This window comes from Marmota monax, unplaced genomic scaffold (genome assembly GCF_021218885.2).
Source record: "Marmota monax isolate L192 unplaced genomic scaffold, Marmota_monax_Labrador192_F-V1.1 WCK01_AAM20220418_F8-fsc00007, whole genome shotgun sequence".
Classification (NCBI taxonomy): Eukaryota; Metazoa; Chordata; class Mammalia; order Rodentia; family Sciuridae; genus Marmota; species Marmota monax.
The window spans coordinates 7807528-7829344 of record NW_026692781.1 but is presented as its reverse complement, the minus strand read 5'-3'; the positions used below and the strand labels follow the sequence as shown (position 1 = coordinate 7829344).

At 38.7% G+C, this 21817-nt stretch overlaps 1 protein-coding gene across 5 annotated transcripts in view; it reads right to left on the bottom strand.

Moving 5' to 3' along the window:
- The window catches only part of Map3k20 (mitogen-activated protein kinase kinase kinase 20), a 170231-nt gene extending 149938 nt beyond the window's left edge, over window positions 1-20293 (bottom strand). Inside the window, exons 1-2 of one of the 5 annotated variants that reach the window (XM_046447168.2) lie at window positions 20155-20293; window positions 8515-8707 (exon numbers count right to left, since the gene is read on the bottom strand). In XM_046447168.2, the coding sequence (XP_046303124.1) occupies window positions 8515-8673 (159 nt within the window). In that variant the 5' untranslated portion in view covers window positions 8674-8707; window positions 20155-20293. Of the gene's footprint in view, window positions 1-8514; window positions 8708-8863; window positions 9494-19266; window positions 19416-19965; window positions 20116-20154 lie in introns of those variants that run through there. The other 4 variants (XM_046447169.2, XM_046447167.2, XM_046447166.2 and 1 more) reach the window with 4 other exon arrangements.
- Window positions 20294-21817: the final 1524 nt, after the last annotated feature.

The window sequence follows — 21817 nt, the reverse complement described above, 5'->3', positions numbered from 1 at the left end:
GGTCTCTGGCCATACTATCCTGAACTCGCCTGATCTCAGAAAATATAGGTAACTCAATACAAGATACCTTTCCTGGATGAATGAGAATGAGAGGGAAGCCCACTGCAACAGGATACCAAGTGTCAAGGAGCAAATATTTCAGTGTTTTCACTGAACAAGGCACTGTGTCCAGGGCTGTGAAGATTTCCAAGGAAGATTTCCACAAAGGATGCTGTCTATATTAGCCACATTACTTAACCTCTCTGAACCTTAATTTCTGACCTAGCAAAGGAAATTATAAAATTATAAAGGAACTGAAGAAGCAGAGGGCTGAGCCCAAATTTGGACTCATAATAATAATCATACTTGGTGTAGTGTGAGGAGCAGTATGGTACAGCGGCTGCAAAGACTAACCCTGCTCTCAGATGTGAGATATGAAATACACTGCACACATGCTTGCCCACTCACAGTCACACTGAGCCTTACTACGACTCCCTTTCCTGCTAAATGTAAAGGCAGCACCTTCACCCTTGATGTTCTGCCTCACCTTGGGTCCACAGCAATGGAGTCTGCAATCTACGGACTGAACTTCTGAAACTGTGAGCCCCAAATAAACTTTTCCTCCTCTAAGCTGTTCTTGTCAGGTACTTTGGTCACAGTGACTAACACACACCTGATCCCTTCTCAACATGAGGTCCTAGGCATGAACAAACCAAAATCTTCACAAAAGACGACACCTACCTGCTAGTCTGACTTCAGAGAGCATTGTGAAGGAAGTTAACAGTTACCCAAGTCTTCCCATGTGTCCATCGCTCTTCTATATATTTTATGTATACTATCTCATTTAATCCTCAACAACCCTATTTGATGTGAGCACTATAACTGGTCAGACCATTTTTAAAACAAAGGTGGAAGTGAGGGTAGCACCAAAGTGGGGAGGGACTCAAATATGAAGGTATTTATCTAGGGTCTCACATATCTTTGCATTCCTAAGTCAGCCCTTACTTCCTTATGCTCAGTGACACTGCAAAGCAGGGCCTGTACCCAGGTGGTCATCTGCACAGGGGGCATTTAAGGGCTTAAGAACAAAAAGTTCTCTACCACAAGTTTAACAAGGTATCTCAAGTTCCAAACAGAAGCTAACACACTGATGTTCTGAATGTGACATGATTGACTAGGTACAGCCTAAGCCATAGTTCTCAAACTCTAGTGGCCTCAGAAGCAACCGCAAAGCTTTCAAACTCAGATTACCAGACACCACCCACCAGAGTGTCTAATTCAGCAGGTCTGGGGTGGGTTCCAAGAGTTTTTATTTCTAACAAGTTCCCAGATGATGTGTGATGCTGCCGCCAGGGGCCACACTTTGAGAACCATTTTCCTAAAAGAATGGAACCTAGAATGGACAAATTTGATTGGGGAGAGAAAATTTTTGCATGAAATTGTCTTAACTAATGCATGGAAAGTCTCCTTTCATAATGAGAGAAATAGCAATAGGGAAGAGATTAGGCATATGGAGATACTGTAACAAACAACCTAGGTAACATGTTAGTATGGCAACTCTATTCCCAAAAATACCAAATGGCCACTCTGAGCCCCCTTTGGACAAATCATTACAGAAACTGCCAGAACTCAATAGCAGTTGTCAAGTATCTAAGATATTTAATTTTTATTTATATTGATCCCATTGATATATTTGAATATTGAAAGGATTTGAAAAGAAAGTAAATGTAGTATTATTTCTCTAAAAATACCAATAAAGTGATAATATTTAACTATCCTTGTAATATCAAGTACTGAATACTGTCATGTTGATAGACTTTGTATAATAAAGGCTTTATTTTTGGCTGTTTCTGAGTTTCACAACAATTTCAAGATTTCATTTTCTAATTCACACTGATATTTTCCCCTTTATATGAAAAATTGATAGTTTCTGTTGTTATAACCAGTTGACATTTTAATCCTGTTTATACATATTTATAATGTAAAAAAGGTTTAGAAACTTGAATTTATCTGGCTTTTAACATTTCTACAATAGTCTAAATTGGTGGGATTTTTTTTTCCCCTTAAAATAAAGGGAGTGGTGTCTTGCATAAGCCAAGGCAAGTAAAAGAAAAGGTCTTTTGTATTTTACCTCTAGAGGATTCTATTTCCTTTCTATTCTTTTGGGGAAAGAAAAAAATGTCTCTTTCATATCGCATACTTAATTGTGGTTTCCTAGTACCCGCTGAATATCAACAAATTTCAAGTTAACATAAAGGCTTTCAGGTTTCCATCTTCCCAGAGAAAACAAACAAAAAACAAAAAACATGCAGACATGTCTGATTCAACACATCATCAAATCTACTGCCAGAGTAAAATTAAGCTGTGTGATTAATCCTTCTCAAAGCTTTTTTTGGAGAGCTGGTGAACTCTTTGCAGTGTAGTATGGGGCTGGTTCTACTCAGGGTAAGTAGTTCTCATAAGACACTGCAATCACAGTGTCTTTCTTTGGCACCTCCCCTCCTTACTTCAATTTCTGCCAAAGCAGTTCAGTTCTATTCCAACTCCTCTGGCCTTTCCCAAGAATCAATAAAGGTTTCTATTCTTACCTTAGGTATTTATTCTTAAGATCATATTTTTTTTCCTGTTTAAAACATTTGTTTCAAACAAAAATAAACTGTGCACTGTAAGTAAATCTACAACAATGTAAACAAGCTCAACTGCCACTGTGCTCTGGTAGTCCTGCTATAGAAAAGCAACGCAAAAGTAAAAACTAAATTTTTAGAGGTACATATGAGACTAGAAAATTCATGTGTGAAAGAGGTTTATAAAACTCAACTTACTTGAACCTCTTTAGTCAGTAACAAACTATTAGAGCTATACTTTTTCCATTGAATTTTTCTGATTATAAAAGTAAATACAGGGGGCTGGGACTGTGGCTCAGCAGTGGAGCATTCCCCTAGCACTGGCGGGACCCAAGTTCGATCCTCCGCACCACATAAAAATAAAGGCATTGTGTTGTATCCATCTACACCTAAAAAATAAATAAATATTAAAATAATAATAAAAAAAGTAATTACAGGTGTCATATGATATCCACATTTCTCAAATCTAGCAACCTATGTAGTTCCTTGTATATAAATTTTGCCACAAAAGAAAAATGTACTTAAATAAACTATTTAAGGGGAAATATACTGATTTTGTAAATTAGTTGAACTGCATCAAAATGAACTGAGAGGTGAGAGGATAGACAGCTGGCTACACATGTGATCGAGTTAGTAATTATATCAATGGTAGACTCTCCATGGTATGTAGATAGACATCCACTGTAAAACCCCTTGAAATTTTACTTTTGAAAGTTGTCAAGATCATTGTGCTGTCATGTGTAACTAATTCAAACAAATAAAAAAAGAAAGAAAAAAAAATAAGCTCAACAAGTAGGTGAAAAAAAAGAAAGTTTTCAAAATAAAATGTTAGGGAAAAGGAAATATGAAAGTATCATAGAAAAACTCCAATGTTAAAGAAAAAAAGACGCGACATACAGACATCAAGCACATGCTTGGTATCGTATTATATATAATGTTTTGAACTTGCTTTCACTACTTAGCAACCAATATATTATAAGTGTTTTTCTAAACTTTAAAATACTTTTCTAGATGGAATGAAATTTCATTATATGGCTATAGCATCATCTGTTGTTTCCAATTCTTCACTATTCTACACCAGAGATACTCTATTATATCCATATTTCTGTACATCTCTGATTATTTCTTTAGGATAAAGTTGTATAAGTAAGATTTCTGCCTCAAAGAAATAAACATTTAAATATTTTTTTTCTGTGATACATTTTGCTAAACTCAGAAAGAATAGCAGTGTATCACAGATCCTACCTATGCAGAGGGATGATTTTAAATTTTAAATTAAATGCTTTCACAAATACAATTTATCTAATGCCTTCACTTCTGCTGTAAGGACAAAGACTCTTTAAAAAAGATAAGTCTAGGGCTGGGATTGTGTGAGATGCTGGGTTCGATTCTCAGCACCACATATAAAAAAAAATAAAGTCCATTGACAACTAAAAAAATATTTTAAAAAAAGTCTAAAATAGACAATCCTAGTAGTCAATGAATCTTGATTCCTAACCCAGCCATACCAACTCTAGGCTTCCTGATGGAATGGCTGACTACAGGAATTGGCAATGAGTGTTCTTTAGAACATCTTTTTGTGCCAGAAAGAGTATCATTAAAAATTAAGGAGGGGCTGGGGTTGTGGCTCAGCAGTGGAGTGCTCGCCTAGCACATGTGAGGCCCTGGGTTCGATCCTCAGCACCACATAAAAATAAACAAAATAAAGGTATTGTGTTCAACTAAAAAATAAATGTTCAAAAAAAATTAAGGAGAGGAGGGGCTGGGGTTGTGGCTCAGCAGGAGTGCACCAGCCTAGCATATGCAAGGCCCTGGGTTCAATTCTCAGCACCGCATGAAAATAAGTAAACAAAATAAAGGTATTGTGTCCAACTAAAAAATATTTTTAAAAAATTAAGGAGAGGAGAGGATATCAAAAAGACACAGGAGCCAGTCTGAAGGAGCTCTTACTTGCTAACTTTGTGACCATTTAAATACAAAAATGAGTAACAAGCCTGAGCAGTGGTGCACACCTGTAATCCCAGAGGCTCAGGAGGCTGAGGCAGGAGGATTGCAAGTTCAGAGCCAGTCTCAGCAATTTAGTGAGGCACTAAGCAACTCAGTGAGACCCTATCTCTAATAAAATACAAAAAAATAGGGCTAGGGATGTGGCTCAGTGGCCGAATACCCCTGAGTTCAATCCCCAATACCCCCCACCAAAAAAAAAAGAAAGAAAAAAGAGTAACAATAGTAACAGACTCAAACACTTTGAATATCAAAAACCTTTAAACCTATAGTCAAATAATAAATAAATATATGAGTGAGTAAATAAATAAATAAATAGAGGAAGAAATAAGTTAGGAAAACTTGTAAGGAGGGAACTTTTTGCTTTCTACTTCATAAACTGTCATAATATTTAACTCAATCAAGAATCATCAATGGATACTAAAAAGGTGCTTTGTTGAGCAAAGACATTTACAACCTCAAAGATCTACCTGCAGCTTACTTATTAATTACAAAGGGAAAATGGATATTTTTAATGTGGAAAAACTATGAACTTTTCTTCACCAAGGGTTTAAACTAACTGGATGAACTTCTCTTCACCAAGGGTTCAAACTTACCATCACCCATAATGGGATAAACTGACATCATGCAATTCCCATGAAGCCACAGGGAGGACTGCCAAAGACACATGACCAATGCAGCATTCTTAGTCAAACTTCACACACTTACAGTAAGTGAGGGGAAAATCAGAAAAACTCAAAACGAGGAACATTCTGTAAAACAACTGTGCTGTACTTTTAAAAATATGTCAAAGTCTTAAAAGACAAAGGCAAAGAAACTATTCCAGACTAAAACAGACTAAATAGATAATGCTAATTAAATGCAATCTGTCATCCTGAATTGGAGCCTGGGTTGGAAAAAAACTGCCATAAAAGGCTAACGGGATAAGTGGAAGAACCTGAATATAGATTGGATAATAAAATAAGAATTTTTTAATTGTACTGTAGTTATATATTGAGAGATGTTGAAGTATTTATGCATAAAGTTTTATAACATCTGGAATTTATTCTCATGGTTTAACAAAAATAAATATGATTACATATAAATCAATAATGTGTATATATATAGAGAGAGAGAGAGAAAGCAAATGTAAAATGTTACTAAGGGGTGAGTTTAGGGACAGGACATACTCAAGTTCATGGTATTACTGTCATTTTTCTCTAAGCTTAAAAGGCTTTTGAAAATGAAGTTTAGTTGTAGTTGGACACAATACCTTTATTTCACTTATTTATTTTTACGTGGTGTTAAGGATTGAACTCAGGGTCTTGCGCATGCAAGGTGAGCACTCTACACGAGGCGAGCGCTCTACCGCTGAGACACAACCTCAGCCCGAAAATGAAGTTTTAAAGAGAATTTTAACTAAATGCTGGTTTTCTCCCCCCACCACTAGAAAAGTAATATATACTCACTACAACAATGGAAAGCAACTCATTAAACTAGAGGTCTTCAAACAAAGTGGAAGCAAATTGTCTTTCTTTACCCTCCCACATAAGCAAAGTCAAGCATTTGGTATATGTTTCCTCCATATTTCACTAAGTTCACAAAACATGCATTTAGTCTGATGTCAAGTCATTCTTAAGAGTCATATGAAGTGAGTTATAAATATTTTACTAAATGTTCTGTTCCTTCACAAACTCACTGGCAAAAAATGACCAAGTAACAAGGGATTGAATTTATAAATCAGAAAAAAATTCAGAGCTTATTACCTTTATTTTATCATTTAGAAAACATGATAAAATAATGTTTTATGTACAGGCAGTAGCCAATACATATTTCATAAAGTATAACAACAATTTCCACAAGAAATGCATACTTCTTTTCCAATAACTGCCAGCACCTAGCCAAAACTGTTCACATGTTAAACTCATGCTGATTCAGCACTTATGGTGGTGCTTTGCCACAAGATAATGATAATGATCGCTCCATTACTAGCCCAAGCCCCTACCTACAAGTTTATGAGTTATGCCCTTGCAGTTTATAGTAATACACTCCATTTGTGAACTGTACACACTTAGGTTAAATACCTAAACAAAAGCAAGATTTGGAAGTTTCCAATTCCTTCTTGTCCTATGAATTTTCTTGTCTCTCTCAAACATTGTAGAAAAAGTATTACAAATGAATTTTTGCAGGGTAGGGAGTAAATGGACTGCAACTGATATTTCCTATCAAAATATGTTTTCTGTCTTATAATATCCTTTTTCAAATCCAATAATCATGTAAGAACATGTTCATTGTATTGAAGTTCCATGACTTAAGCTTAAAAATATTATCATAAACTTCTTTCAATACAAGCAGATAGAATTGTTTATTTTCTATTCTTGCCTGATCAACTAGAAATTTCAGAGTTAAATACTAAAAAATAGGGGTCTGGCTTCCTGAATTTCAATTGCCCCTCCTGGGACATCTTAACTATATTTCCCATTCTATAAAATGGGGACAATAATGCAAAGTTTACTACATAAAGGGTTTAGTCAAGAGTAAGAAATGGCCTTATTACTTAGCTACTCTGAAAATTTTTTCTTGATCAAGAAGTGGGAGGAAAGAGAACAAATTTTTTCTAGCCAGGACCCTTCTGTTTTACATACACCAGCTTTGAAAGTTTTCACTTGTTAATGCTTTCTAAAACTTACAGACACCCTAATATAGAGGTATCTTAGTCCTTCTAACCCAACTTCAATGATGGGAAACATGGCTGGTAATCAGCATGATAGAGGTTGCTGGAAGAAAATCCACAAAATGCTCCCACTTGGGTTTCCTTCTCTAATCAATTGCTACGGTTTACTGACAACAATTAATGGGGAAAAAAATAAAATCACTCAGGAGATTAAAGGATATTTATAGAAAAGTTCACTTTAAAAGGATAATGGAAAGAACAATAATTAGCTAAAACCAGACATAAACAGAAATGACCAAAACAAGTTCCAGAGCTAGGAATTAAAAGTTATTAGTAGGATGACAGTAATGATAACATCGTGTATATTTCAAAAAGCTGAAAGAAAGGGTTTTGAATGTTTTCACCATAAAGAAATGACAATGTGTAAGGAGATGGACATGTTTAAGCTGATTGAAACATTACATATTATGTACATGTATCATATCAAAACATTACCGAGTACCCCCAAAATATGTGTAATTTTTATGTTTTTAATGCATCAGTTAAAATACATTCAAAATTTTAAAAAGCACTAAAAACAAAAATTAGTTCAGCTGAGCCCCATAGGTCAGCTCTGAAAGTAGATTTATTCTTGAAGTACCAAACTGAATTTGTGGACCATGTTGGGCCATATTACTAAGAAAGATGAAAGGTCTCAGAATTCAGAGCCCATCTGCAATCAGCAGGAATCCCATACTCTGAAAACCAAGGCCCTTTTCTGATTTTACAAAGCAGGGCAGCTCTCTGTCTAGCCTTAAATAGAGGTGAAATACAAGAAGCCAGTACTGCCTATTTCAGTAGAAAAACATTGATTTTTATTTTTTAAACGACAACTCCCAAGGACCACAAAATCAAGAATATATAAAAGGGGATGAAAACATTACACATTACTCTTTACTGACCCCTGTTGGCTGCCTTCGGAAGTGAAAAACCCTGAACTCCAGGAGAGCCAGCTCAGAGAACAAGGTTCTTCCATGTCATGAAAAAAAAATCCTTTCACTTCAGATGACCCCTAGTAGAACTCAACCCTAAAGCACACGCTGCAATAATTTCTATTTATGGGGTTCCCAGAATGGAAATTGGGAAACGGCCTCATGGATCAGCCCCAAAGACCTTGCTAGGTCCCTTGCAGTTCTGTGACCCTCTATCTCTAGGTAGAAGAGCTTATATAAGTGCTGTCATGAACATTTCTGATAGAAGGAAAAGATTTTTTACCTCTTTCTCTATTTTGAGCAGCTTCTTTACAGCCACCTCCTTGTCCTGTGATATCCATTTGGCTCGATAAACACTCCCAAAACTTCCTCCACCGCAGTTTTCAAAAAACTGCAAGTCATCAAATTTAATTTGCACAAAGGAGGTACCGAGAGACGACATCTCATAATGACAAAGTAGTATACTTCCACAAAATCTGTAGGAAGAAAGAAAAAATTGAATTATAAATAAGTTTGAAAACTCCTTTGAATCTTACTTTAGATGGTGAATAATGAGTCCTCTGAAACTTCCAGAAAGGCCATGATCACTTAGGAAGAAGAAAAGCAAGACAAATCAAAATAAAAACACTCACTCTGGCAGCCCGTGCAAAATTCAACGGCAACTTGTCCAGATTTTGAAATGCAGCTGTCCACAGAGAAATGGCTCAGATTTCCCCCCAACAAAACCTGTAGCAGCACTTCCTACACCCGTATCCCAAAGAGCTCTGCCTAAAGGCTACTGTGTCACCAGGTCTCCTATCAGGAAGCCTGACAAACGGGAAGCGTCTTTCAACAGCAAGCTAGCACAGCTCTCCTGGCAGCTGTGGTTGGCCACCTCTAATACACATAACCTAAGCCACGGAGCATCCCGCACCAGCCCAGCCAAAATGCTGCCAACAAAATGCACAGTCAATGCTTAAACTCCCATAACATACTTCCAGCTTAGAAATGATAGAAAAGTTGGCCAAGTATTTTCCAAATGTGGCTTCCTGAACTGTAACTGTAGCAGAACTTAATTAAAGAGTAAAAAATTTGCCCTTGATTACAATATATTAAGTCATCCAAAGAACACTGCCAAGGATGTTTTAAAAAATATTATGTTTGTTTCCAGAGTAACACACTACCCCTCCTAGAGATTATTACAATGATATTTTCTGTGGTTTGAGGAGTCTTCCTATTCTCCACTAAGAATGACCAGGTAAATGATTCGGGCATCATACCTGGCCCCACCTTCCAAAAATTATGTGTGTGGGTGGGGGGGGGAGGATGAGGGGGAGAGAGAAAGCAATGTAGCAAAATGTTAAGAACTGACAAATCTAGGTAAAATTTTTTTCTGTGAGATTTGATTTCTTTTTCAAAATAAAAAGGTTGAGGGTCAGTTTGTATCAATATAAATTCACCAGATTTTCTCCATAAACAACTTGAGGCTCAGAATAATGTACACAGTCAGCTCAGAGATCTTAATATGCAGATGACTAGGAACATCAGGTCATTAAGGAAAGCTGATTTCTTGCACAAGCCAAACTGTGCTCTACTTTGGTGAGACGGCAAGAAAGGGAAAGAGTGGGTTTGTCTATCCTCTAAAATTTAGAAGAGGTCCACAAAAAAATTGGGAGTTTGGGGGAACCATGTATCCAGTTATAGACTAAAATAATATTCATCCTACCGGCTTTTGCTACAATTCATACTCAGTTAATTGTACAAAAGAAAGTTTGGATAAAATTTAGGACTGTGCCAAAGGTAGGAACATACTTAAGCTAAAAAATTTGTTTAACAAAATGCAAAATACATGTGCAAGATTTTCTCATGTTACAGATGCTATGTCTATATTTTTTTCTTAATTAACAATCATAAAAAATGAAATGGGACTATAAAACTATGAAACATTAAGTCTTTTGCCCTACTGTTCCCCACATCTAATTCTCACTCTCCAGAGGCAACTAATTTCAAATTCTTCAGTATTTCTTTCTGGTATTTAGCTCCACATTTCTAAACAATAAGCTTATATTGCCATTTCTTGATTTTTCCACATTTTAGATAATATCTATTAATTTACCCCCATGAAAAATAAGGATTTAGTTTTCCTATATCATCCTTCATTCACCACCAGGCATACAAATGTCACACTTGCCCAATCCTGTTTTCAATCATACTGTAACATTTGGTTAAGTAAATATGCAGAGTGTATAGTAGTCTGACAAAGTAAATATTATATTCTGCAGTGCTATACAGGATTTAATGCTTACATTTCCCTTCTTGAATAACATTTTGTCTCTTCTAAAGTTATTAGTTATCCTGTTTTTTGTCATTTGTTATTTATTTAGCTTTTTATATTCCTAACATAAAAAGGCTATATTCCTAATAATACTCACCTTATCAACTCTTTCAAGAACTGAAAAATGTCTCTTAATTAACTGAAAATAGCAGGTTCTTTCTTTCTTCTTCTTTTTTTTGGTGTAGCGGGTGAGGGTTCTATTTTTTTTCTTGGAGACATTTTCTCTGTACACCTCATCCTGCTTCAGTGTGGCTGGAATGGCTGCTCTCTAAGCCTGACCTAGACTAGGCCTTCCCTTTGCTACCATTCAAGAATTTTCCCTCACCTTTTTCTTTTGAGGCAATCCCTGTCCTTGGATCTTCCATTTTCTCTTTCTTGGTTTATTTCTGTGTTTTGACAACATCCCTCCCATTAGATACCTGGACAGAATTCACAGAATGCAACTCTTTTTAAGAACCTGTGTATTCTGAAATGTCTTCATTGGTAGCCTGGCTGAATATGCAATTCTGTGTAGAAAACCACTTTCCGTATAATTTTCAAGGTATTGCTTCTTTTTCTTCTTGTTTCTAACGTGGTTATTGAAGAGTCTGATACTACTCTTATAAGTAATCCCTTTTACATGATTTTATCTCTCTGAAAGCTTTTAGGATCCTCTATTCATCCCTGGAACTCCAAGTTTTATTGGGACATGCTTAGGGGTGAGTCTTTCTTAAATGCTGATAGAAAATTTGAACTCAGCTATCTGTAACTCATGTCTTTGATTCCAGGAAATTTTCTGGTGTTGTTCCTTTACCATTTAGAGCCACTCTTTCTTCATGTCTTCTCACTGCACATATGCACCTGAAGAACAGCTAGCAGCTCCCCACGTGTGCTGAACTATCTCACGCCTCCATATTTTGCACAGGCTAGTGTCTCTACTTCAAATGCCTGTCTCTGCCCAACAAACTTGTGTGCAGGGTACCTCTTTGAGCCCCCTTAAGAAAACTTTATATTCTTTCTCTTCTGTACCACAGCATCTTTCTAAATCCATTCATCTTTCCCACTAAATTCCCAACAGGCATACATTTCCAAACTCACTTCCATTACCATCTGGTTATTTGGCACCCTGTACATAACCAGGCACACAGTGTGTACCTTTTCCATTCAAAACATTTGAAAAAATTAATAGTTTCTGGTTATTCTTTCATTGTGCATTTTGCAGCTAGTTTTCAAAGATTTCAATCATCTAGTTTTCAAAGATCAGCTAGATTTCAAAGATCTAGTTTTCAAAGATTTCAATCAAATTAAGTAAAATCTGAGACCTGTAGATTTTACAAGTGCCCTCAGAGGATTCTGAAGCAAATCCTGATTTGGAAACTGCTACCTAGGCTTTCTGGGAGATTGAGGAGAGTGTGTGGATCTTCACAAGGTCCCTCTGAGTCTCGAGGACTAGGGAAATCCTTTTCAAAACAAAGGTATAGATCTGAACCAGGATGAGATCAATAGGAATTAATCTAACCCCATGTAGAAGCACCATTCTCCAGGATCTTCACCACTTCACATGAGGCAACTAGTCATGTTCTTCCCAGAGTCACAGTTACTCACATTGTGATACACCCTGCCATTTGGGAATTGGCAATACATGAATGGAACCATGCAATTACTTGAATGTTTTATTGAGACTGTAAAAAAATTAAGTCCCATCTGATACTGAAGAGACTAACAATTCTAGGGTGTCTAGTGAGCTTGGCAAAGCATTGTGCACTTAGCTGAAAAACTTGGTTGAGGTTTCTATTCCCATACCCATATGAATGTCAGAAAAAAAAAAAAATATATATATATATATACACACATATACATGTGTGTATGCATACATACCTTCTTCTGGTTTATTACCAGAAGAATAAAAAAATCTGAGTTGTATGTCAGTTATAACTAGAGCATCTTGGGGAAGACTGCTACCTGACCAAATTATGTTCCAGTTTTTCAAACTGAGTACACCAGTGGCGAGTCATCTGTGTAGGTTTATTTACACAGGGTACCAAATCACATACACTGTTTTCAACTCACCATGATAAAAAATTGCTTTACACCAAAAAAGCAATTTTTCTCCATGTACCAATTTTCAGTACTAACTTTTTAGCACTGGCAAAGCTGTTTTAAATACTATCTATCACACAACACTGAGGGGTAAACTAGAGCAGTAGTATCAGAATAAATCAAAGAATAGAAAGATGGCACAACTCTGAAGATCCTAACAATGTGGTTGGGTCCAATCATGTGAATACTTGAGTAATATGCCAAATATTTTTAACCTAAAATTTTTCTTAAATTAAAATCAAAACAAAAATTTAACTACTAAATGAATGAAAACATATACAGCATCATTAATTATCAAAAATAGTCATATGAAAATTAGAAACCTTAAAAGGAGTATTATTCCACTTTTTAAAAAGTTTTCAATCTTCTAAATTCCTCCCATTTAATGTCCCATGATTGATAGTCCAAAAGTTATTTTTAAGTATACACTGTATTTCTTGACCTCCTTGAAAAGTTTTAGTTTCAAACAACAGATATTTCAGCAAGAAGTAGCACAGTCCAGGGGAAGGAGCCCTACTAGATCTAGCAGCAAATCCAAACGTATAAGCTATTAGACCTTGGGCAAAATACTAAGCCTCTTTGCTCTCTGTTTTCTCACTAGCAATAATAACTTTTCTGCATATAATTTAGAAAGTGGGAGATGATGTGAAAGTGCCTTCCTTGGTGCCCAGTACATAGTATACACACAATAAATGGAAATCATTGTTTTCTTTTTTTTTTTTTTAATAACAACATATTTAGCCATCTATTCCTTCAGTCTTCATGGTCAGGTATGCTTTCCTTGATAGTTTTCCTCTCCCCATTTTAAAAATTGTTTTCTTTTATCTTTCCATTACTTTTGCAGGGAAATTATTAATAAATAAATACTATTGGTCTATAAATCCTTTTCATGTAATTTTCTTTATTTTCATTTTTCCTAACTCCTCTCTTTGTTGCCCTTTATTTTCTTGTCATTTTTCATTTTTGTCAGATCTATTTCATTAGCAATTATAGTTTTTACTTATTTTTCCCAGAGAGAATATGTAGTTATTAAAATGTAGTACTTTTTTTTTTTTTGCACTTTTTAGATATTAGCATTTCTAGAACCTGTTTATTCAATCACAGCACTCACTGTGGTTGAGCCCGAGAGTACACACCTTCCATGGTGGCACTGTTCTTTCAGATCTTATCTACTGCCTATTACATGGACACCTAATTCTGGAAAACTGTAACCTGATTCATCAAATAACCTAACATCATAATTTTAAAAAATAATTAAGTCTACTTGATAAAAGGATTAATTTTATTAGAAATAAGGGAACTTTGGACATTCTCTGGATGTTTCTACCTTTTAGTGTACATGGGCCTACAATTTCTGAATTTAGATTTTTTGGGGGGAATGGGGGCCATACTAGAGTGGAACCTGTGTGTTATCTACCACTAAGTTACATCCCCAGTCCTTTTTATTTTTTTGAGATAAGGTCTTACTATATTGCTGAAGCTGCCCTTGAACTTGGGATCCTCCTGCCTCAGTCTCTCTAGTCACTGGGCTTACAGGTGGGTGCCACCACACCTGGCTCCTTCCTCTCTTACTATCCCTAATTTATACTTTCCTTTCCCCCCTTCTTCACAAAGTTATAAGTTTATTTCTGATTCAATTAGGAAAAAAAAACTAATTTGTTTTATCATGACCTGGATAAGGTTTTTTAAAAAGATTTTTCAAAATAGCCTTTGGCCCTCAACTGCCAACCTTGCTGCCCTAATATTCATGTATACTGGTGTTATTTCAGCCTCCTTCACATAGACGGTAAATAAATTAAATGTGCTCTTCTTCATGTATAAATAAAATGATACTACTTGGAATCATTGGTGTTGTTGTTTTGGTAAGAGTCTTACATTCAAAAAATGGAGAAGTCAGGCATGGTGGTGCAAACCTCTAATTGCAGCAGCTTAGGAGGCTAAGGAGGAAGATCACAAGTTCAAAGCCAGCCTCAGCAACTTAGCGAGGCTCTAAGCAATTTAGCAAAACCCTGTCTCAAAATAAAAACATGAAAAGGGCTGGGGATGTGGCTCAGTGGTGAAGTGCCCCTGGGTTCAAACCCTGATACCAAAAAAAAGAGGTGGGGTGCAGGAGGGGTAGCTCTGGTTTGGTGTAGTTCTCCATAATGTCAGGTCAGGGTCAAGGATTCAAAGACTCTATTACTGAACAAAAATGCTGTTCTACTAGGTCATTTTTTTTTTAAATCACTTAAAAAGATAAGAGCTACAAGACTAGCTAAAGGAGATTAGGCATTCGATCAATAAATAACTACACTGTGTCTATCATCAATATTTCCTTCAAGACTGCTCTCAAAAAACAACATATCATGCATAGAATATGTTGGGCTGAGTGAATAAATTTCAGATATGGATAACCAGCAGAAGCCAACTTTAAATAAGAGTCTAAAAGACAAAACAGCTATTGTTTCACCACCCCACCACCAACAATCTATGCTTTACCATACATATAATAAAACTCTCTAGTTAAAGCAATTAATGAGTCAACTTCCATCGCATGCTTCCTTGCCAGAAATGTCACTGGAAATAAAATAAAGGAAGACCAGGTAAGTGGTCAGTGGGGGTGCTTATGCCACAGAAGTGCTGTGTGGAATGTGTCTTGCTACAACCAAGCCAACTACAAAAGGGGAACAGCCACATTCATGTCATGGGCCACCACAGGGGCTTGCCATGGCATAAGGAAGAGGAGACCAGGGTTAAGTCAAATAGGGAGCAGGGAGGGGGCATACTGGGGTTGGCTGGAGGAAGCAGGCATAGGTATATAGGGTGAGGCCTACTTTCTGGACCAGCCTCCCCCACATCCTTGGGGCCTGTTGCTGCTCATTACTTGTTTCTATCCTGGAACCACTTTTCTGTCAAATAGAAAGTATCTAACCTTCCTGGCTGCTGACAAACAAGGTACAATTTTAGACTAATAACCTAGAACAAATGTTCTCTAAATGTGTGTGTTAAAGCCTGGTCATCCCTATGTTAAAGTGAACCATTAACAAATGGGAATGTTAAAACTAGAGAATACTAAGACTCTGTATTACGCTTTGCTGATCCAGAAGCAAAACTACCTGTGGATACAAGTTACAGAAAGAATTCCTGGTTCTTCAGATTGCCCAACCAGAAAATATGCTGCCCTCTCAGTCATGAGTGATCCATCCCTGAGTGTTCAGTGGAAGGTGAGGGCATGGAGTGGAGATTCCTGCATCAATTGGGTGAGCAGAATGGATGCTTCTTCAAGATACACTCCAGTCCTATATGTATGATGACTAATCAGCCTACTATGAAGTACTGAGAGTCTCCCTTCTGTTATGAGAATGCAGTCATGAACCTGACAGCAAACATGAAGAGCAATGATTAACATCAGGATGGAAAAATGGAAACTCTCTTCCCCGGGCTGGGAGGATGAGAGATACATTCCAGATTTCCATCCTACAACTCTCCTCTTCCTTCTCCCACATTCTCAAAGCAAAGAGCTCTCTTCATCTTGAAAGCCAGAGAATAACCACAAACTATAAAAACTCTTCAGATGATGATGTACCCCTATTCTTTTCTTAGCATATGGAATTACATTACCCCATGCAGCAGGCTGAGCTGCAAAGCTTAATGGTGCAAGTACCCTTTACTAGCACCAATCCCAAGTTCCTTATATGCACATTCCCATATGTGGAGTACACAGCACTGTGCAGATGATATATGAATAAACACATGCCCTACAACGTCAATTTTACTTTACCATTTGGCGGAATAAGCTTATCTGACACATGGGTGCTTTTGTGTCAGGTCCTTTTTTTGTATTGGTTTGCTCAATTAAGTACAACAAAAGAGGAAAGAATTTTTAAGATTAAATACAGGATTTTAAAGAAAACACTTACATTGAAGGTGCTTATGGCTATATGTACAGTCTCCTGAAGGAATACATTTCTTCTTCACTACAACAAGGCACTTTGGTAGAAAAGTTTAATAGGCAGATATTTACTCTGTGATCTACGGATAACAATTCTTGCCTTCTCTTTTTGGTTTTTCTATATGGAAGTCCAGAAATGAGTACAAAAAGAATGAATGGTGTTGGACCCAGAAGACAAGCTGTGCTTAATATCAGCTATAAGAATAACTTCAAATGATTTCAGTTGTAGCCTCTAAGTCTTAAACTTCCCTTGTTCATATACCTACCAAATTATTCATATGGACATTAAATTCATTAATGTTCAAATCCTCCCCCAAAACATTACAAAGCTTACAAGCACAGAGGTATGTACACAGAGCCACTTTAGAAATCCTTATACTCAAAGCAGAAGAGTAGCAATGAAAGCCTATCCACCCCCAATTACACGTAAGTGTGATTTGAGAGCAGGGCCAGCTACTAAGGGTAAGTCTTAGCTAGGAGAGGTGGGACAAGCAGCTTTCTTTGGGTACAGCTTGAGACACAGAAACGCCCCTCTCTACCACTCAGTTATGGTGGCCAAAATTTGAGAGACTGGCTCAAGCATTTCCATGTACTGTCCCATATATTTATCCTTAGGAAGCAGGTACTACTGTACCCAATTTACATGTGAAGAAATTGAGGATCAAGGGTAGAAAAATTGCCCAAGCTGACTACCTAATTTACAAGTGACACAACTGGGATTCAACTCAGGTCTGCCTCCAAATTCGTATCATTTTTTTCCACCTATGTCTTTTTTCCACCACATCATTCTGCCACCTCCTTCTAATTTTCCTTTTTTCCTTTAAACAGACCCTTCTCTTATTACAGTAATTACCAGGTTGCTTACTATCCACCTGAAGTTCAATTTGGGCTTTAATTTCCTTTTAGCAACTATGGCTGCTTTGTTGTCACAGTCTTCTACTGTGTTGGGATTATTTAACTGCTATTAGGGCATAATCGTTGCTTCAGCTGTCTGTAGGAGGGTCTGACACAAAAGCACCCATGTATCAGTCAAACCAATCTAAGCGATAGCATTTATGGCTCTCTTCCCTTAACAGGTTCAGTTTTCTGATCACAGCTGGAACTCTGCTTATTTGTGTGTAGCGGGGCAAGGTTAATAGCCACAAAAGTAGTAGCCTAAATCTTCCCTGCAGTAAGACCTAAAGGTGTCTTGACTGTTCCTATTACATTTAGATAGACAAGACACCCACCCTGTCAATCTGTCCTGGGCAGAATAAAATGGATAACAAATGATCCAAATTGATTTTTATTTCCAACATCTCAGGATACAGATATAAGGCTGCCTTATTTCAAGAACTCCTATATCACCACAAACACCTTTTTCTAGTTCAACACACACACACACAGGCACACACACAGTCTCTCCTCTAAATCTGTCAGTTTCTAAAATCCACTGTCCCTTTTGCTTTCCTCCACACTAATAGCTTCACTTTAAGTCTGACCTCTTTTCATGAAACATCTTCATAATTTCTCCAGAGTTTTCTCTGATGATTATTCACTCCACGCCCTTTGTAACTCCTGTTTATTATACCAAAGCCCTATCAAAGTCAGTTTCATTGCTTATTCCAGATAGGCACTGAGCCAATGTATTGCCAATAACACTCACTCTGTGCTAACTTAAAATACACAGTGCAACTTGCCAAGTTTCCTTATTTGGCAAGAAGGTCCCTCAGTTCCCAAGATCTTTGACCATCCATTTTTAGATCCAAATCCGCGTGCTTAATATTTGGATATTACTCTCTCCTTAATGTGTTCTAATGTAGCCCCTAAAGGAATAAGGAAGAGACCAGTCATCTATTGGCTTTCCTAGGCAAGAAAAAATTTTTTTCTTCTTACCTTTGTGTTATGGTCATTTACTCTGGAATTATTACCACTAAAGTTTTTTATATAAACATTTTCAGTTTAAAAAAAAACTTCCAAAATAATCCCCAAAAGTTAGAGTAGAAATTAAAATATGAAGATTAAAATAAACAGTGCACATTGCTCCAAAAGACCATGTTTCTTTATCTTAATTCTCTCTTTCCAAACAAATCAAATTCATATTCATTTACAATCTCCCAAATCTCTCACTATTGTAGCAGGAATCTAAAACAAAAGCTCTACAAATGACCAAAACCATAATTAAAATGCAGCCATCCAATTTTTTGAAAATCAGAAACGACATGAAACTTCACTGTGGAGATAGGCCTACTATAAAAAAGGCACTAACTGGTCTCTTGTTTGTTTTTGTCTTTAAACAGTGTGGATACACTGAATCCTGCCTGTTGGTTTCACCTTAGGTCAGGAAAGTGAGAAGGCTGTCCTTACCAAAGCTTTAGAGGTAAAATGGGATTATACTTCGACAACTATCTTGAATACCCTCGAATTCATTCTGTCAGAAAATTCTCATGCACATTATTAGTCTGCTTTTGTAAAATCGTTGGAATGGGCCACCAAATGGTGTGCTTTCATTATTAACCAACAAAAATAGTAATTAAGTTCCCCATAAACAGTGCTTATGCGGGATCTCAAGGCGCATCAGAAACACACATTATCGGCAGTCTAACAATGATTCCCCCATTTTTTTTTTTTTTTTTAGGCAATTCGATGTCATCTACCCAGTTTTTAATTAAAGTTTTTCTGAAAACTGTCATGGGCAAGCGAGGCGTATAGCGGGGGGCCTCGGCACACACCTCCGGGCCTGGTGCAGGACTCAGAGCCCACGAAATTTCGGGAGCTCGAGGATCTGCACAGCGGACACCCTGGGCTGCGCGGAAGGAAAGGTGGAGGCGGCGGCGGAGGGGAGGGCGCCCAGGCTGCCCAAGGACGCGGCCGGAAGGGCAAGGAGCGCCCGCGCTGGGTGGGGACACCGTTCTCGGCAGAGTACCCCAAAAAAGCAGAAGTTGGTTCTCTCTCCCTCACACGCTGACTTCGGCTGGGAAGAGTCCGGCACCCGGCTCCGGTTGGGGAGGCTCGCGTTTCGTCTGGGGAGTGCCCGTCCCCCCCACTCTCGCAAGGCCACCCCTTGGCGCTGCCCCGGGGGTCGCGGGCTCGGCAGGTCGCCCCCACCACGGCCGCGAAGCCCGACCCGCTCCAGCCTGCGCCCCGCTCTTCCGGCGCCAACTTCTCGGTCCGACCTGTCCCAACTTCCCCGACCGGGCTCGGCCGCGCCGCGGCAGGTCAGGCGCCGACACAGCGAGCGCCGAGCACAGTGGCTCCCGCCGCCGCCGCCCGGGCGGGCCTCCGCGCGCGGGAGGGGCGCCCTTGAAGTTCCCGGCCGGCGGGACTCCCCGGCAGGGCCTCTGCCCCGAAGCGCCGGGACAACTCGCGAGCGCGGCGGGCCTGGCGTCTCCTCCCCGGCCTCCCTCCGCGGCCTGCAGCCTGGCCCCTACCTGGCTCCCGGGCCGGGTGCAAGCAGCTGCCGGGGGGCGCAGAGGCCCGGCGCGACGAGGGCGGGGGCAGGGGTCGGGGGACGGCGGCCGGCGCAAGCTCCCACGCTTCCGCCGGAGTCAGGAGTTGAACATTCCGCCTCTCCGCGCGGCGCCAATGAGGAAGACAGTCGCCGCAACAGCACCACCTACCTCCGAGCGCTGAACCGCGGGCCTCCCTGCCCTCCGCAGCCCGGCCGCAGCTCAGACGCTCAGCTAGCGCGGCGTGGGGAAGGAGCTCGGGTCTCCCCGGCCTTCGTCCTCCAGGGACCGTCCGACCAGAGTCCCGGAGCCCGCGGAGTGGGGCTGAGCGGGGCGCCCCTGCCCTGTCCTGAGGCAGGAGGCGCGTGGCTCCTAGTCCTCTGCTAACCTTAACATCTTTTTGACAAGTTAGCACCACCTATTCTGTCAACTCAGTCCTCATAATATAGACTCTGGGGGTACAAAGAGATGGGAGATTGTCTCAAGCCCTACAGGAATAAATTCTCTACTAATTAATTAATTAATAGAGAAGGGGATAAACAGGAAAATATATTTCTGGAAGAGAGGGCTGCAGGTGCCTCAGTGGGACTATCAGGAGATACCTCCGGAATATTGAGGGCTCGTGGTTTGCTGCTTTAATTGATGACTTTAGGTTCAGGTGCATTCAACTTCAGATGAGGAGACAAAAATCTATTGCATGCAAGCAAAAGGTGCCAGTGGGCTTTGGGGGAAAAAAAGAACTAGATTGTTGATAGTGAGAATGATTCTGTGGAACAAAGTGAGAGTAAGTTGCAAAAGTATGGGCAACATTGTCCAGGGCTTTGAATTTGAACTTGATCAAAGTTGTTTTTTGTTTTAATAGTAATTTAGAGAGCAGCCCAAAGTAGTTGTAGGAAGGGTTGCTAGGGATGGAACCAGGTTATTGTGATTAGCTGGTAGTGGCATGACGAGGACCTGAGTTACGATGTACAAAATAGAATTTAAAAGAAGGAATGGAATTGAGACACATGTCTGAGAAAGAAGCCAGAGGAATTGTTGACCCTTTAGATTGAAAAAGAAGAAGAAAGAGAGAGGATGCCAAGATTTCAGACCTGGGTGACTGGAAGAATGATGGTGTCATTGACAGAAATAGGAATATGTGGAGGGAAGGTTGGCTTCCTGCTGAGGATGAGATCATGAGAGGAAAAACAGGTAGAGATGCAGCAGTTGAAGTATGAAACTGAAATTGAGAGGAGGCCAAGAAGGAAATACAAAAATTGTAAATCATTCATATAGGTTAAAGATATGAATGTGAAGCAATGGGTGAACCTAAGTTTTGACACCACTTTCTAATATGTCATTAGATTTTAGACTAATAAATCCTATTGTGGTGATTGAAAGATTAGAATTGATGAAATTCATGCTAAAAAATGTATAATGTTGGTAGTCAATTCTAAAAACCATCTATACCTGTAAAAGAAAACTAGGGCTCATTAGCACAACTTAGGCATAAGGAGACTTCAGTCATTTACCTCACCTTCAAAGGCACTTAATTGTGAAAGGACACTAGACTGGAAATCAGAGAACCTGGCTCTGGTCTTGGTCCTTCCAGTTATCAGCTGGGTCAGTTCACAGGATAGACCTCAGTTTCCTCTTCACCAAATAAAAGGGCCTAAACAGATGTTAGCTATAGGTTCCAGCTTTAAAAAACTTTGAATGCATTGCTTTATATATGACTTTAAAGCCTTAATATTTTTAGCCATATTACCCTTGCTCCCCATCCATTTTTTCTTCATTCTATTTTCCTCACAAAATTGGGCTTAGCGAACAACCAGCAGCAACAATAAGCCCTAGA